We start from the raw sequence: 17903 nt of genomic DNA on the forward strand, positions 1-17903 counted from the left end.
TACGCGCAGGACATTATCGTATCAGTATAAATGCGACGTCGCATCCTTGGCGACACCATACACAAATGAGTTTATGTTGCTCATAAGCCATCAATGCGCTTTTGTTTGATTCCTTCGACACAGCACAGAAATAAGAACCAGTCTAGCTGACTAGAAGTCGTTGTTTCAGCCAAATGATACACAGCTAGACAAAGAGCTTCTCTCGCAAGGAATACCACAACGAGCGGTCCTGTACATGGATGGGGCAGCCCCCATCCAGGTGCTTCCCGCGACCTTGTTCAGATCGTCGTTCCACCGAGTGAGAGGCCTGTCCACAGTACACCTTCCAGCCCGTGGTCGCCACTCATACATAGGTAGTATGAGGGAATAATAATTCTTTGAACTAACTCGTAAAAGTGTCGATGCTTTTTCTCCGACTAACTTAACACTGTTTTATCTAATTGTAGATAAAATCGGTGTGCGGTGCCTAAACTGGTAGCTAGAGAAATTATAATAAATAACTTCCGCTTCGTATTTATTTCATTATTCATATTTTTGTACTGGCTGTCCTGGCCGTTCTCAGTGTTATATGACATCCATGTCGTGATAACCAGACATTATGTATTACAATCATGTGCCCACTCGATATGTAATACAATAAGGCGGCATTGGTAATGTATGCTGACTGACGCTTGACGGGCATGCGCTGGCATAAATAGTGGTTTGACCCTTAGTAGCTGTGGTTGACATAAGATCGTTAATCGAGACAATAGTCATCAGTGTAATCGGTAAGTAATCAGTGCCTACCAATCAAAATAAATAAATAAATATCCTTGGACATTTTACACTGCGCCTCTAGTCCCAAACTAAGCAAAGCTTGTACTATGGGTACTAGACAACGCGCAACGGATAAACATACACACCTAAATGTACTTAAGGCCGGGTAGCAGTGAAAATGGCGAAAATGAGGTTTTCATTTTTCATTTTTGAGGTACTAAACAGTAAAATTAAAGGCTAAGATTTTATTTGGGCATAGTTGAGGATATTTTCTAGGGCTATTAACGGATGGAAACACGATTTGATGAAGTTGACTCGATAGAATAAATTCCCAAAGTTACCTCTATTCGTTTTCTATTTATGGTTTTATTTTTTAAATAAGCGATTTGAGATTCTGAATCTTTTACTAAACTAAAGTTCAGAAATAACTTGAGGGCTTTTAACGGATGAAATTTTTATATTGGCTCTTATTTAGTTACTATGTTAAAAAATGTGGAAAAAATTGCCCATGACGGCTTGGACAATCTCAATCAGTCGCGCGGTGGCGCTTACGGAGGACGGACGCGTGTCAGTTTTTTGGTCGTGACAGTTCGCGATTTGTCAATATTTTTGACAATGATGACTTTGATGAGTCACAGTATAATAACATCAGTGTTACTGGAGAAAGCTAAAATTTTTGATAATTAAGAATTATGAATTTTGTCTACTTAGTATGATATTTTTATTTATTAATAAACAAAGAGACTGAACAAAATTAATGCGTGTACTGATTAATGTTATTAACCACATGCAAAGCTTCGTGAATTGCAACAACTATAATTTATTATCCAAGCTCTAAATAATCCCTACTACGAGTAACTGATCATAAAAGGTTTTTCCAGTCGCTCAAGCTTCCAAGGGCCTACCGATAGGTCGGGTGACGTAATCTTGAAATTCTTTAAGCCGGCGCAGAACTTCCAGAAGGTCAGGCGACGCCACGGCCACTCTGAACCGTGTTTACTTCTGCAGTTATATTTCATATTTATTCGATTCTAGAATATATTCCCAAAAAGTCTGTAAGGTGTTTTAATTTGTATCACTTGGATATGATTTGTAATAAAAAGTGTTGTGAGTGTGATGCTTGAAGGGAAGGAAGTCGACCTAACCTAACCAACTGCGTATTTCTATACTATGTAGCTGGAAATTGTGGCGGGAGCTCTTTGGCGCGCTGTCTTCGGCGAAGAATTGCGCGCGCAGATTTTGACAGCGCGAAATACCTACTTTAGCAGAAATACCAAGCCTTAAGGAAGCAATAAACATATTGAGTATTGAGTATACTTATATACTTTTTTTTTTAAATACATACATATTAACATAGAAAACACCCAGACCCATCACAGAAATTAAAATTCATCATTTCAATTTCTGTCCGGCCGGCAATCGAACCCGGGACCTCTCGGCATAGTAGTCCGTTCTGAACCACTACACCAAACGGCCGAAGAAAAATACTTGGCAAAAGTATGATCGGTGCCAATACTGCCAATATAAACAGGCGTTTTTGTAAAACTTGATCAAAGTATTGTCTGCGCCAATAGAAACAGAAAAGCATAAAGTCGATTAACTTATGAGCTAATCCAATGAATAAGCGATAAAATTTAAGTATCATCAAATCCGTCTAGCCGTTTGTAAGTGAAAGGTTAACAAAGATCCATTCATCCTGACACATTTTCGCGTTCAATAGTAACATCATCAGACCATTATTTTGGTCTAACTAAACTATAAGAGCCCTTCTCTAGGGCTTACACTCCCCATGCTGGCTAGACATAATACCTACTCGTATTAATTAGGTAGCCTATACCTATAGCCTAAACCTATAGGTAGCTATGGAAAAGCTTAAAATGTCGCGTAGCATATTGTTTGTTTAACCACACGGTAGATGGCGCGGCATCAATCACGCCGACGTTACGATTAGCATAGCAAACTTTGCGTTGTGCATAATGTGCAAGGAATCGTGTAGAGTCGGCAAAAACCGTAAACACTCTAATAAAGTGAAAAAATTAACCCCTCACAAATTTTTGAAATTCACACACACAAAGTACATATGTACTCATTATTCACTGCGGTATCAAATCAACGTTCGAATAACTACTACTACGCAAGTAATGTAAACTGTTTACATTATGACGTCGCTGCTGTCATCATTGCTGTCACGAGCAATGTGTTGTTTTTGGGCATATCGCTGTTTCACTGGCCCCGCTCCCTTGTCACATCTTCCTTTAGTTTCTGTGATCTGTGATCCTGCCTATCTCAATCTCTTCCACCACGCCTTTTTGATTGGCTAAACTTAGGTTTTTTAGACAGTGGATTAAATTAATATTTACTCTACCGACCGTACCAAACTATAACAGGTAAGTTTCCGTCCGTCAGTCTATATACGGGGTGCGTGTTTTATTCATGAGCGGCCGTGTTCGCTCGCACTTGACCGGCGCGGCCGGTTACGTAAATTATTCTATTTCTATCTATTGCGCTTCAATGACCTGAGGATGAACTGGGACGAAGGCGCATCCGTTTTTTCGCGGCAAGAAATCTCTAGCTATATCGCTTCTTTCTGTTTCTAGAGGTTCTTTCTGTAGACAATCACATATTGATTGTTTTGGATATAATTTGGAGACGTGGCGAAGCGATAACGAAACTGAATCTACTCGTAAACGGACAAGATGCAGGACTCAACTTGTCCGCAAACACCAAACACATCTTACCGCACTCCTAGATAGAAAATAGTACAACTCAAAATAATTCAAAATTGCATTTTGGTGATTATCGGAGTCCGCGTCAAAAACTATGTGATTTATGACTATTCCTGTAATTATAGTATTTTGAGTTGTACTAATTCAAATGTATCCAGTTGTATTTGTACATAATGTATCTTAAGTACTTATTGGATGCAATAAAATATTGAGTATTCAACATTATTTCACAGACACAGCAGTGTAGGATTAATTATCACGTAGGTAATTTTATCAATGAACAATAATATCCATTAAACGTGGACTCCTAAAGCTATGAATTTTTCATCAAAACCTATGAAAAGCGGAATATTTATGAAGCTTCCCATTACGCAAGCCAAAGTGCACTATTAATGCGATGTAGATTTAATTCCAGGCAAGCTGATCAATAATTTAAACAAAGCCCAGAGAAAGGTGTTTTCCAAAGCATTTGCATTCAAAATGGTGCTGGTGCAGTGACTTAATGGGTCTTTGGAAGCAGCTTCACTTTATGCACTACACATTCTACCTTAGGTTTGTACGTAGAATTAAAGATTTTTTGAGTTAATTTATAAAGCATGCGCATGTAAAATTACAAATTGTATCAATTTGTGAAGCAACACATGATTTTTAAAAACACTTAAAATACTTAAATAACTTAAAATCTATGGTTACTAAGTGATTAATATGAAACCTTTTCTGTGTCTTTTACCTTACGCAATACTAGCTGATGGATGCAAAGTTGCGCTCTTAGGGTCCCAATTTTTATTTAGTTTAGTTAACCCTTTACATGTGGTGGAGTAATAAATAACTAATGTCACAAGTGCCAAACTTAGTCCAGAGTGCTAAGCTGAAAGACATTTCATTTCATAATAGTTGTAATTAGGACCGTTAGTTAGAAATTCTAATCAAATGTAAATATGAATGAGTTCAACTAAGCTGGTATAATTTCTATTTAAATTTTCCGGCAATAAAGCAGTAACAGAAGATATTAAGCCAGCTCGGAACATAATCTCTGTGCCTGATTTACGAACCCTTGAGGGCTATAACTTGAACTGTGATCAGATGCCAGCAACAGGGCTTGGCTGCTGGCCAGACACCAGCATTGAAGTGGTTAAATGTATCAGCTCTCTGATTTACTGGATAATTTTTAAGTTAAACTGTTTGTGGGATATCTAAACTGCATGTAACTTGGATGTAGATGGGTTCTCGAAATGGAGGGCTTAGGATCGATTCCCAGAAGGGACGGGACTTTTTTGTAGGTTCGTTAGGATTATTGCTGGAAAAATAATAAAGCAAATATAGGCCTAAAATAATATAATTGGATCCAAAAATGTTAGACGTCAATGGCGATTTGTTTTAAATCCGTCAAGGTTTTGATCCCAGTAGTTACAATTCACAATAGAAGAAAAGTTAAAAAAAAATAACCTGATGTTTATTTATATTAGAAAGACCAAGTTTTACATTATTTACGGTAAGAGTATTACGAATTAATTTATTCACAAAAATCACTACGCCTTGGAATTTCCTTCCAAAATAAGCTTAAAAATAAGCCAAGACATCCGCCCTCAGAGCAACGGTCAAACTTTAATCCAAGTTGCTTCACAAATAAGGTTACCTTGTCTACTTATGATTCATGGCGCCTCCCGATCCTCTCATTGATAAGGACGTGAATTGATTGTGATGGATGGGCGCGAGCCGAATTCGCCATTAGCCGAATATATTTGAAACAAAACTAATAAAAGTCGGTGCGATAAATCATACGCTGACGGGTTTTGAGGTAATACTTGATATTGTATTGTATAACCTATTTGTTATCAAAGTGTACGGTTCCCCAATAAAAGAACAATCGTGTAATTTAACTTTAAAATGTAAGTGATGATGATGATGAAGTCAAATAACTTAGTGTAAATCGATAGGTCCACTAACGTGTGGTTAATTTAATGATTTTTTTTACTATGCTTATCACTATTATTCGAGACTTATCATAACAGTAAACTTTTATAAAAGAGTATAGAAGGTAATCTATAAGAAGGCATATTCACCGATCTTGCGGTACGTATGTGTCCTACCAGTCCCGTGAAGCAGTTAGAGTAACTACTAGGAAAGGGCATATCCACCAACCTTGTGGTATGTGTCCTTCTGCCAGTTCTTGATCTGCGCGATGACGTCATTGACGAGGCGGTCGCGCACGCTCAGGTGCAGGTCCGACAGCCGCTCCGCCTCCACCATGCCGCCCTTCCACGCCGCCTCCATTGTGCCGTATTCGGGACCTGGACGAGAACGTGTTAAATATTAAAACTGTTGAAAATAATACAACATTACGAGGCGTAGTGCAATTTTAAGACTTTAGTTACGCATAGTTTCTATGTGTGGTGTCTTCCTTATAAATAAGATGTAAGTTTTCCGAAGATGTCGTAAAAAGGAATACGGGACACCAGACTAGACTAGAGTGTGTGTAGGTCAAATTCTAAATCTGGAAAATCTCTTTGCTGACAAAATGATGATGATAGTGAAGGCGGTGATAATGATGGGCTTTCGGTGGTTGCAGTTGACAGCTCAGATGGGGATAGGTACTATGCGACGATGAGAAAAGTCTAAGATGGAACACGTCTAATCAGTAAGCATCTGCCTACAATAAAAGTCTCAACTAACTTAAAATATAGCTTTTTTCATACACGTTCTTTGGTTGTTAGCCTGTGCATTGTTTACTGTCCACAAATACCTGCGCATAGCGACCCGTCGCAGTAAACAAGTCTAGTAAAATTAACCTACCATCCAACCTCTATCTGATTGCGGACGTTTAAATCACTTATTGCCCTACCCCTCTGTATGCGAAAACAATCATTAATGCAGAAGCAACAAGGTTTAAAGTCAAGTGAAGTTATCGTAATAATTACGCTAGGGAACGGTTAGTGCTGTTTTCGTTTGATTGGGACAAATTGTCCAATAATGGCCGCTTGTGATTTAGGGCCAGAAACTGTTTTATCGAATTACAGTAATTCGTGGTTATGATACAGCGCGGAATATGTTGTAATAAACATAGAGAATAATTTATTAACTAATCGACTCGATTACATATTATTATAATATATTTTCAATAATGTCCCCATATTAGTGTGTTCATTTTAATTACCAACGTCAAGGGTTTATCCCTTTTTAAAATGGTGGCAGAAGCCTCCACGGTCTACTGGTTAGAAAGTAACACTCTGGACTTAAAGAGGTTTTGGGTTCGATCCTGAGATGGGACACGCACGCATAGTGAAGTATTTTTGTTTAATTTTGCCTAAATTGGTTTAGGATCTTAATACCCAGCCTTGAATCAACCTAGACACTTTCTAGTGGACAGTCCAAAAATAAATGACAAAAACGATACGTCCCATTGAAAAAAAAAATAGCTTACAAACATAACTGGTCGGTCGATTCTATCTAAACCGCAGAGGTGCAATTTGCCGTTGATAAATATAGATTGATAATGGAAACGAGAGCGCGGCGATAAGTTCCGACACCGAGCAATGCGCGTGCGTCCATCAAGGTCGATGGGGGCTGCAGTGACAACAATGGAGCCGTGATTGCATATCGAATTATATAATTTGTTATATTAAATGATATTTCGCATGTTCAGCACAAAAAAGGCACAAGTAGGTACCCATAATTCGACAATTTGCAGTTGGGCATTTATTTACCTGATGTGTGATTTAAATTTGGTTTTGTGACTTATTGTGATTCGAAAACGCGAGAATTTTACCGTCCATTTGTAACGTAACGACCCGATGGCGTTGGGCATTAAAATTCCAATTCACATTTTTCACAAACCGTGTAGGAATTCATGTACAATTTGTGCGAATGCACGTACAAATTAGAATCTTATTGGTTAATAACATGTATTCTCAGTTCCTAACGCGTTATATTTGTATCAATAAAAGAATATTCGACGGGTTACTGAAATTGTTCTCAATTGATTTTTATGATTGCGGATATAAAAACCGCACAGCCACAATCGGAACCTGATACGTATAAACATACAGTTTTACCGGAACGAAGCCACGGGTCAAACATAGCTATAGTTAAGTGAGGACAGAAGTCAAAAGGTCGTTGGTGTGCGTGTCCTAAACAAGCAGCCTCAAGGACAGTACGTGACCAATTTGGACGACCCTCTGGTCGCAACTGTTTTAATAACTTTATTCAGGATCTTAGTCTACTTTTAAGAGTCTAATTTTGTTGTGAAACTTTATTTTTTAAATCAAGTTTGAAATATATAATTTTTTGCATATTTTTGAGTTGAAACATTATTGCATAACGCAACTCAAATATAGTTTAAACACTGGATTAGGCACTATAATTATGTATTTCTTTACTAACCGCAATACAGCCACCGTATCAAGCTGAGCACTTCACACATTATGTAATAAATAACACAATACACAATTATACTCTGCAACTTACGTACTGGCAGAAAAATAGAAAATGAAATCTGAAAGTGTTGAAAACCTCTAAGATTGTCAATAATGGTCTCCACGGGTGGTCATTATTGTCATCGAGTTATTAAGGCAGCTATCCACTACAGTAGTGTGAAGAAAACGCTAGCGGGAAATGTATTTTTTCAGAAGTTGTTTCCGTGACGTGTATTTTTTTTTAGTTTCATTGTTATTTTCAGTTGTTACGAGGTTATAATAGAATATGCAAAATCAGTCAAAAGGCAAAATAAAACATGACATTATATTGAAGAGCGTCATAATAATATGACTGTTTCATTGAGTCATATTGTCAAACACTTCACGCGGTATTTATTTAATTTAATAACGCAAAATTAAAAGAGTGGATAGATAGCGGGCCCATTTGATTGACCATAGACATAGATTACCAACATTTAATCATTTATGGTTTTATTACAAAAAAAAAACTTATACAGACAGACGTGTTTATTTTATTTCCACACTAATTGTCAATTTCCGTTTAAATTGTTGTATAAGCCCCTCAGATTTTTGACGCTAACATTAGGTAGGGTTTGTTAACAAATAAAATATTTTTCCAGCTCGCTCGCTTTCCTCGCCTATCTCTAGTGTACTAGCAGCTTTACTTTATTTTTCTCGATCGCAAGCACAGAGGCGATTTCACGCGTTATGTTCCAAAAAGTATTGGATATAACGAGAAAAGCTTTTTGCTTTTATTAACTCATCGAGTTGAGTAATACTTAGCTCGAGTAACCTATTTACGATTTGATTTTAGTACTGGTGATTAAATTCTCAGTATTTAATAAGACAATCTCTTCGGTTTACGTGTTTTGTGTAATGGTGTTAGATAATGTTGAGTTTAACGTCAAATCTGAATCAATTTCTTTTCACAGTTAGGCTATGCACGCACGGGTGACTTTTTGTCACCGTGACAGTTTATCTGTCGCTTTTGCACGTAGGTAATAAGAGAGAAAAAGAGACACATACTGTCACGGTGACAAAAGTCACCCGTGCGCGCCTAGCGTTAGTAAGACTTTTTGTCACTGTGACAGTATATCTGTCGCTTTTGCACGTAATAAGAGAGAAAAAGTGACACATACTTACTGTCACGGTGACAGAAGTCACCCGTGCCCGCCTAGGGTTACTAACAGATCTAGGTACTGTATCATAAATTGTAGTAACCATAGATTATTATTTATAACTTAACATGTACAACATGGAATGCAAAAAAGATATTGAATATTGCATTTTATTTAGATGAAAACGGTGATATTTTGCAATAGAATCTTCTCATACAAATAAGCCTCTTTAAAAACAAACTTACTGCACATCGTTCACTTTGCACTATGGCAGGCGTTTACGAGCCATTGTGTACAATGTTTACGGTGCACAATGGGTAGTAACGTGGCTCCTATAATATTCATATTCATAATCGTGCGACTAACGTGCGCGGGCGCAGCCCTAACACTTTCATCGTGATTTTATCTATAGCTTATAAAATGATATTTAAATGATTCCGTTTGTTTTGCACGATTTTATTGTATTCATGCAGTTTTGTAGGAAATGGTGCCTTCGAAATGGTAGCTTTGCCAATATTTGAAGAGACTTAGGCTGAGTTGCACCACCTAACTTTAACGGTAACTATTACGATAACCGGTGTATTTTGTATGGAGTTTGACAGATTTTTGACGTTTGTCACAGTTAAAGTAAGATGGTGCAACCCACCCTTAAAAGAGAGTGCAATCCGTGCAATAAGGAATTAGTATTTGTAAAGGAAACCCATAATTTCTAAGTCCTCCACTACAGGAGCATAACCCTCTATAATTTTCCAAAGGAAAATGGAGAATTTGGCCTTTATTCCCCACGCCAGACAGGTTGGTAAGGTCTGATAAATCGCATATTTGTGCCTTTTATTTATGCACATTACTACCTTAACATAATATTAATCGACGATTCTTAACTCCTCGCGATACCGTAGTTAATTAATTAACAATAGGTACTTCTAATACTTCTTACACAAAAACATGAATTGGTTTTCGATATAAATACTCTTTATACACCGTGTTACTTTGCATTCTTGCCATATTCACAGAGATAAAAGTAGGGAACAATACCTATTATCCCAACTAATATTATAAATGCGAAAGTAACTCTGTCTGTCTGTCTGTCTGTCTGTTACGCTTTCCCGCTTAAACCTCGCAACCGATTTTGATGAAATTTGGCATAGAGATAGTTTGAGTCCCGGGAAAGAACATAGGATAGTTTTTATCCCGGTTTTTGAGACAGGGACGCGCGCGATAAAGTTTTTCTGTGACAGACAAAATTCCACGCGGGCGAAGCCGCGGGCGGAAAGCTAGTTTAAGATAAACAAGAGACTCCCATAAAGAAAGTAAGATACAGTATTCCAACTCGGCCATATTTTTGAAATAAATGTCAACAGTCGCGCGGTACGTCACAGTATGACAACATGCGATAGGGCTGCCCGCCCACCTACAGTACCCAGTTTGATTACATCTGCCCTCTAAGAAACCTAGTCGCAAAAAAGATATGCGTACCATTTTTACAAGCACTTCACTAAGATTTTAGTAAATTTGGTTTTTCAGTACAAATTGGAATAAACCCATTTTGTCTCGCACGTTCTACAGGTGCAAGTGGAATAAACCTAGTGGGCGTGGCCTAGTTCTTAATAATCTGTTGTTTTATGGCTCTGGGTACCAGCCTTTTTATCCAGTCATAATAATTATTTTAAAATACTCTTCAGTTGATTTCAGATTTTCCTTTCTACTTTACGGGCTTAGGACCGTCAAAAATACGTAATAATTATTAGGGTTTTAATTAATTTTAACATTGTACCCTATTTTTACAAATTAATAAATTAAGTATGAAATGAAATCACCTTATTCACAATTAATTATTTATTTATAAGTTCCTACTTACAAAGTTTACGTACTGCGAAGCAAGTGTTCAAAGTGTCCTCCTTTCTGATAAAGGCACAGTCTAGCACGGCGAAGCGTAGGTTTTTCGCTTGAATTTTCGCAACACATAAACGTTTTGTCTCACAGTTTCACTAAAACAATCCTTTCATGTAAAGCGTTTACACTGTTTATCTCTTCTGCGCATACCAGTCGTTTCAAGTCACTCCAAAAATCTATTGGTGTCAGGTCCGAGGATCGTGGTGGCCAAGCTACTGGACCACTCGTCCAATCCACTGTTCACCAAACGTATTATTCGCGCACTTGACGTCCTTATTGTGGGGGAGCACCATCCTGCTGGTAGTAGGTAGAGCATTTGGTGTAACGCTAAGGGTACGTCATCAAGCATTTCGTCTAAGACGTCTTGCAGACACTCCAAGCACCATTTTGATTAAATTATTCGTTGTTTGAATACGCTTCAGACATTTTTGTATTATTTATAACGTGATTTGTGATTGATGGATTTCTCAGTTTTTTACAAGTGTCAAAAAGACATTTTAAAGACAATATAAAGAATAGATTGCAATAGATATTTAAAAATACAATAAAAAGTAAAAAAGTCTTCATTGCCATCGCCAACAAGTGATGTGCATGCGTTACGATAATTAGTGATGTGTTTAACAGATTGTCGATAAAATAAAATACTCAAGATTTAAAAAAAAATTTTTCGGGCATTATTTTTTTACGGATTTGTGTTCAGTATCAGTAATATAGTAACCTCTGTAAATATGGCAAGAATGCAAAGTAACACCCTGTATTTGCCCCATGCGCTTTCATTATAATATTCCAATAAGCGATCTACCAAGTCACTCGGACTTCTAATAATAACCCTAGCTATTATTACGATGGCTTTATTATAGCAATAGCAAGTGCCCATTACAAAATATAGACAAAACGATTGTCACGAAGCAAGAATAAGACGCTCCCATCATGTAGTTTCACAACGACCTGTTTAATCCAAGATGTGCAGAACTATGTGGATTTCTCAATATTTAATGTGTAAATATTAACCTGACTACATACCAACGAAATATTAATGTGAACGCCAGGCCTGCGTTATTTTAAGAAAGCTGAAAGTTTGTCAGCGCATGCTCCCAACATATAGGTACGTTGGTGCATCATGAAGTTTGGGTCATCGTGGCTTTGGCGACGAATGCTTGAGGCAAAACGCCGATAGTGATGTCCCGCGTTCCCGACTCATATGGCTATCGAGGGCAACGTCAGGTTTTTAGTGGGTAGACCCTGCCCTTCTGGCAGGGAGAACCCCACATAACCCACTAGGTGCCCCCGCGGCTGGTGGGTATACAAATAAATGTATTTCCCTGACGAAAAAAAAGCTACTAAAAACTAATGATCGTCTGGCAAGGGGTTGGAAAGGTCAAAACTATTTGGCTGGTGAGGAAACAACATCTAATTTACAGTGTATCATCAAGTTAAATGCTGCGGCTATCTTAAGTTCTTGTAATTGATGCTATTTTGCCAAAAATGTGTATTCTGATGTGCGGTCAAATATTTCGTGACACCCAAAGTAACCAAACAGATCGCAACACGTCATTGTTACAATTAGAATAAGGTTGTGTTGTCAACTTTTTGGCCACTTTAGATGTCACTGTTTGACGCTAACTGTACCATAGTTTCCATTCCGATGCGCACGCGTCCAAAGCTACGAGTACGTGAGCGTGCGCCTGCATCGAAAGTGTTGATCGATTTCAGGTCGCCAATCGCTATGGCACCTCTTGCGTGGCCGTTACGACACCGGCTAAAGGTCTTCGAGCCGGTTATGACAAATAACTTTAATTACTACTGAAGGCTCCGGTGGAATGCCGGTTTTGCGGTCGCAGGTTCGAATCCAACGAGATAATGTAAGTGTAATGAACAGGAGCAGTATGAAAAAAATGCATTTTTCAGTAATATTTGATGAATGTTGTGATGATTCTTTTTTTTAACCACAACGATGAAACTCTTGGCCTGTATCTCACCTGATGGTAAGTGATGATCAGACCGAAGATAAAAGCGAGCTTCACCCGGAATCCTCAACCACAGAGGAACTGGCTCTCTCCGCTTCCAGACATAAGAACCATAGTTCGACTTTAATGGAACAACAGACAGGTTGATGTGGCCTTTGTAGCACGGAATAACATTTTCTGGATAATAGGGTTCATTCATGACAGCAATGTCCTAACCTAACCAAACTGGTGATTTATCTGAGAATCGAATCCACAACAAACTTAGTCCCTTTCTCTCACCACTCACTCAGCCACGGAGAAAATTAACGAACATGTATCGTAATCGCTTACAAATCGATTCCGTAATCGAAAGCTTTCATTTTCATTGTTTTCGCGTAAAAAACCTCTACTTTGTATTGCCGCCCAGTCCACACATGTCTCGGTGACAAACGACCGCCGTGCATCGAATAATCGAGTCGACTCGATAAAAACTTTCGATTTCGTCGCGCGCTCGAATTCGGAATGCGCTCGATTGCACAACTGATGAATTACTGTAACAAGTGAATTCGAGAAAAGTAGTAATGTTTGTTCACGCAGAACTAAATAATGAAATACATTCTTGAGTTTTCGAATCTTGTTTGTCTTGTTTATGCCTTACCTAAAATCATTATTTTGTTCGTGATCAATAAATACATCAACGTGGCATCTTACTATAAATCTCATACAAATTTTGCTTTAATCTGATTTTCAAAGAGATTATCTTTCACTTAATCTACGCTGTGTACTAATTTAGTAATCACTACATTTACCACGTGAATTTGGAGAAAAACATGTATTTTGCTCGTAGGCATGTGTGTTATAATAAATCTTATAAAAATGATGCTTGTCTGTAAACTTTAATCTGATTCTTTCTGTGCACTGATTTATTCAGCACTGGTTTTTGTCCGCGGCTTTGCTCGGCTTTGCTTTCGGTCTATGACAGAAACAGTGCGTGAGACTTCCTTCCGCAAACCGGGATAAAAATTAGGTTTTCTCTGGGGTTTAGACTATCTCTACTCTACACTAAATTTTATCTAAATTGGTTCAGTGGTTTAAATGTCAAAAGGTAACAGAGAGAAAGACAGCTTCATTTGCATTTACAATATTAGGTACCTACTAAGGATGGACGTTTAAGAAAATATGTTAATTTAAGTCATGACTCACCTTTAATAGTGATAAATATTAAATACCCATTCTCGTCAAAAGCCACTATACATTAACGTGGAAAGAAATGATAGATTATATCTAAGAACAATAGCCAATAAAAACCTATTTCTATTAATACTATCACGTGTTATAATGATTACAGTAATTAGTATTGGTGGTAAAACTAACACAAATACACAAGTACCGTAATTAAGTGTTATATTAACGTTATATTTAACAGAAAGTTATTTACTTGTTAAGTTAAACTTTGTTACAGTTTTATTTATAGGTAGCAAACAGCAACTTTAACGCCTGTATTTACAAACGATGCTTGCTTAAGTGAAGCAGCAAATCGAACGCACAGCGTTGAATATAGCTCTGTGATTGGTTCATGTGTGACCCTGTGCGTCCACGTGCACTGTGAGACCTCGTAGTAATGTTTGTGAATACATTTTCAGGCTATTACAAATATGCAAAAGTCTGTGAGACTGAGTACTTACGATGGATGGATGTTTGTTTTCTCTTTCTTAAACCACTAAATTGATTTAAATGAAAGGTAGAGATTTGGTTTCATTTGGTTACGATAATTTTTGGAACAGGTTTTAGACAGAATTCACGTGGATAAATCCGCTGCCAAAAGCTGGTATAAACATACAGGTTTACCAAAGAACATGAATGACATAATAAATGTCACAACAAATAGCACCACGCCCATCATACTGAAATGTTTCCTGCATTTTTGCGCGTGGCAACACTAAAGGCGGCCTTTACGTAACCGTTTACACAAGCGCAAGGTGTAAATGCATTACGCGGTGCGCACGCGCAGTACAGTCAGCGTCAAATACTTCGTGACACCCAAAGTAGCCAATAAGTTAATCTCGCTTAACACCAGGTGCGATTGCGGTCAAATATAAATGTAAAGAAAAAGCTCACAACACGTCTTAATTACAATAGGGATGTTTCCTGGGTAAAAAAGCAAGAGTTTGAATGAGTCCGTCAGTTAACTTATCAACAAAATAGTCGACACGTATTTTTCACTTTTTCAAACTAATGAACATTAGAAGAGATAAAGGACGCCAAAGTTCATAATACTAAGCCCGTGACGACAAGGCGTGGTTAATGGTTAAATGTGTGTAACATTTTGTGAAGTCACGCGTAACTTCAACGCACCATAATTTGATTGACAAATAAAAATATCCTGTCCAATATTTTTGTTTTTTTAGGAAAACTAGCCTATTGAAATAAGGTTGTGTTGTCAACTTTGGGTGTCACGAACTATTGACGCAGACTATCCAGTTGTGACGATCTCATGTAGTGGTCATAGGTGTTATTTTACAAGAAGAATGCAGTATGATACGTTGTTGACTGTACTCCGCGAACAATTTCTGATTTCCTCGTAGGCGATCGGTGACACGGTGTGTTAGGTATTATTGCTGTAGTGTAAATACTTGTAATCATACTTATTTATACAATAATAGCTGCTTTCTTGCTACAGTTATTTTTGTAATAGAAAATGTGCGTTTTCTGTTAAAATAGGAATAGAGTGAAATACTTAATAAGCTTCTAGTTTAGTTTAATGATTTTTTTGTTCATAACAACTGAAATAATGAATTTCAGAGGACCTTTTCAGGGCATCTATACACGTCCCAAACTTTTCAAGGTGAGAGTGAATAAGCACTTACAGGGCAGATAATTATGCAACATTCTATACAGCATCTCACATAACATCAGGTGCGATTGCGGTCAAATACCTGCCTCGTTCTGCATAAAAAAACAGCTTGCGCTACAACCACTTAAAACCCACCATAAGGGCATACTATGGTGGCGTCTAGAGTTAACTAATCTCAATATCCTTAAGACGATGTCTACTATGTACTACGTATTATATCAACAATCATCTAATCATAAACTAATCAACTTATTTGGCTCAAGAATGCACCAAACATGACTCGTCTCGGTCCTCATCAAGCTATCAACAGCACACCAGACTCTACATTTTTATTCTAAACCAGCATTTATTACAACGCCCTAAAGTCCCACAATGTCAAGCTTGATGTGCTATCAGTACATAAATATTCAAATACCCTTTCATAAGCGTCGATAGTGACATACAAAAGGCGGGCCTTTTACCAATCAAACATTGTGAATAAACATCCGCTAAGAGAGACGTTATACGTTAGCGGTACAGGGTGTTCTAAGCGTTGCATCAGTATTTACGTTTGTGTGAAGCTGAGATGAAAATGTGAAAGTGTGAAAAGCTTTCATGCTTATTTCCTGTATTAAAATTCCGATACAACACGCTATAGCATTAGAATGATGATTTTAGTAGAATTGATACCTAGCCCTAGAAAAGTTCTTGAGACGCTGTGGAAATCCTTGGGGGAGGCCTCTGTCCAGCAGTAAATTTTCTTCGGTTGAAACGACAACTGAGGTTATGTAGGTAACTCAAATTACTGTGGCTTAAATCAGACCGGAAACCGGAATAGATGTTTGAAATATTAATTACCACGTTCAATTGCAATTATTCAACCGCAAATACGTTCGTAACAAGTCAATTTGTAACTAAATAAATATGTACCTACTAAAATATAAAAAACCAACTCTATTCGCGTGTCTAAATAATTATGTACACGCCAATGTGATCCAAGTTACAGACAGCACCATCTTTTGAAGGGCGGAGAACTGTCGGAAATCAGAATATGCCCAAACTGCTACATCCCTGTCGATAGAAACTAACCACTAATACTTGATTAAGACTTCGACAGAAGAAAAACCTGGTTGTTCCCTGATAAGAAATAATGTTTTTTGAAATACCTATAAAGATTATAGATTACGTGTTTTTCTACCAGATGAATTTCCAACGCTATAGTAACAAATCAACTGACCTTTCTCAATTAGATCGTTCCATTTCTTCGCCCAGCCTCGCAAACTTTTCGCGTACGTTTTCTCTATGTCTGCTCTCTCCTGCACTAGGGTCTGTAGTTCGCCGCATAGTCTGTGGCCGTCGTCCACCCTTCTGGTGGTCCTTTTGTAGTTTCCTGGCTCCCAGAAGGAGTCGGAGGCCACCGTGAGCAGCGCCTGCTCATCGCTGTGATGCGACATGGCGGTGCGGCACTCACACACCGCCCCTCTGAAACAAAAGAGAGTACTTTCAAAATTGTGTTACGAAGAAATTTTCATTTTTGCCGAGAGATGGCGCTGTATTACTAAGTAGTTCTCAATTGCGCCAACAGATGGCATTAACTGACGAAGCAAAAGTTTATTTTGTTTAACAAATTCGTGTTACACATAAAATATTTGCAAGGTCTGTCAAAGGAAACTTACGCAATAGATGCGTCGATAAATATGCATGTGTTTATCATCATGCATTAATATTTCCAAATACGTACTTGAGTTTTAAGAATGTGAATTTGGTGCAATACCTTGAACTTTATACTGCTCTCAGATAAATCACTTTTTATTAGATTATATTTTATTTATGCAAGAATGCTATTGCAAACGTCTGTTTTAAAGATTTGTAATTTAACGTATGTGAGGCATATCAAGGCGTAAATATACATAATGTCTGTCAGTTGTTGCAGACATTTAAACTACAACTGCAATTCCTATATGATACGGTTTTCCTCGCTTGAAAAGATCGCTCGCTGAAAATTCAGGACAAATTGCTAGAGTACCACGTCCGATTCGAATCCGTCAAAATCCATAGAAATCGAATAATAGGATGTCGTAAATCGGTCACTAGTCCGTAAACCATACAAATAGCTCTACGATCCGGACCGTATTTTCACGGATTTAATCGCACAAAGTGCAAAACTGCTTTTTTTTTCCTTAGTCGATAGGCTTGTA

At 37.7% G+C, this 17903-nt stretch overlaps 1 protein-coding gene across 1 annotated transcript in view; it reads right to left on the reverse strand.

Moving 5' to 3' along the window:
• The window catches only part of LOC114363461 (protein kinase C and casein kinase substrate in neurons protein 1-like), a 33974-nt gene that overhangs the window by 11215 nt on the left and 4856 nt on the right, over positions 1-17903 (reverse strand). The window contains exons 2-3 of the mRNA XM_028319185.1: positions 16943-17187; positions 5625-5773 (exon numbers count right to left, since the gene is read on the reverse strand). Of these exons, the coding sequence (XP_028174986.1) occupies positions 5625-5773; positions 16943-17187 (394 nt within the window). The remainder of the gene's footprint in view (positions 1-5624; positions 5774-16942; positions 17188-17903) is intronic.

The sequence above is a fragment of the Ostrinia furnacalis genome, unplaced genomic scaffold (assembly GCF_004193835.3).
Source record: "Ostrinia furnacalis isolate ACB-3 unplaced genomic scaffold, ASM419383v2 OfSCF7140, whole genome shotgun sequence".
Lineage (NCBI taxonomy): Eukaryota > Metazoa > Arthropoda > Insecta > Lepidoptera > Crambidae > Ostrinia > Ostrinia furnacalis.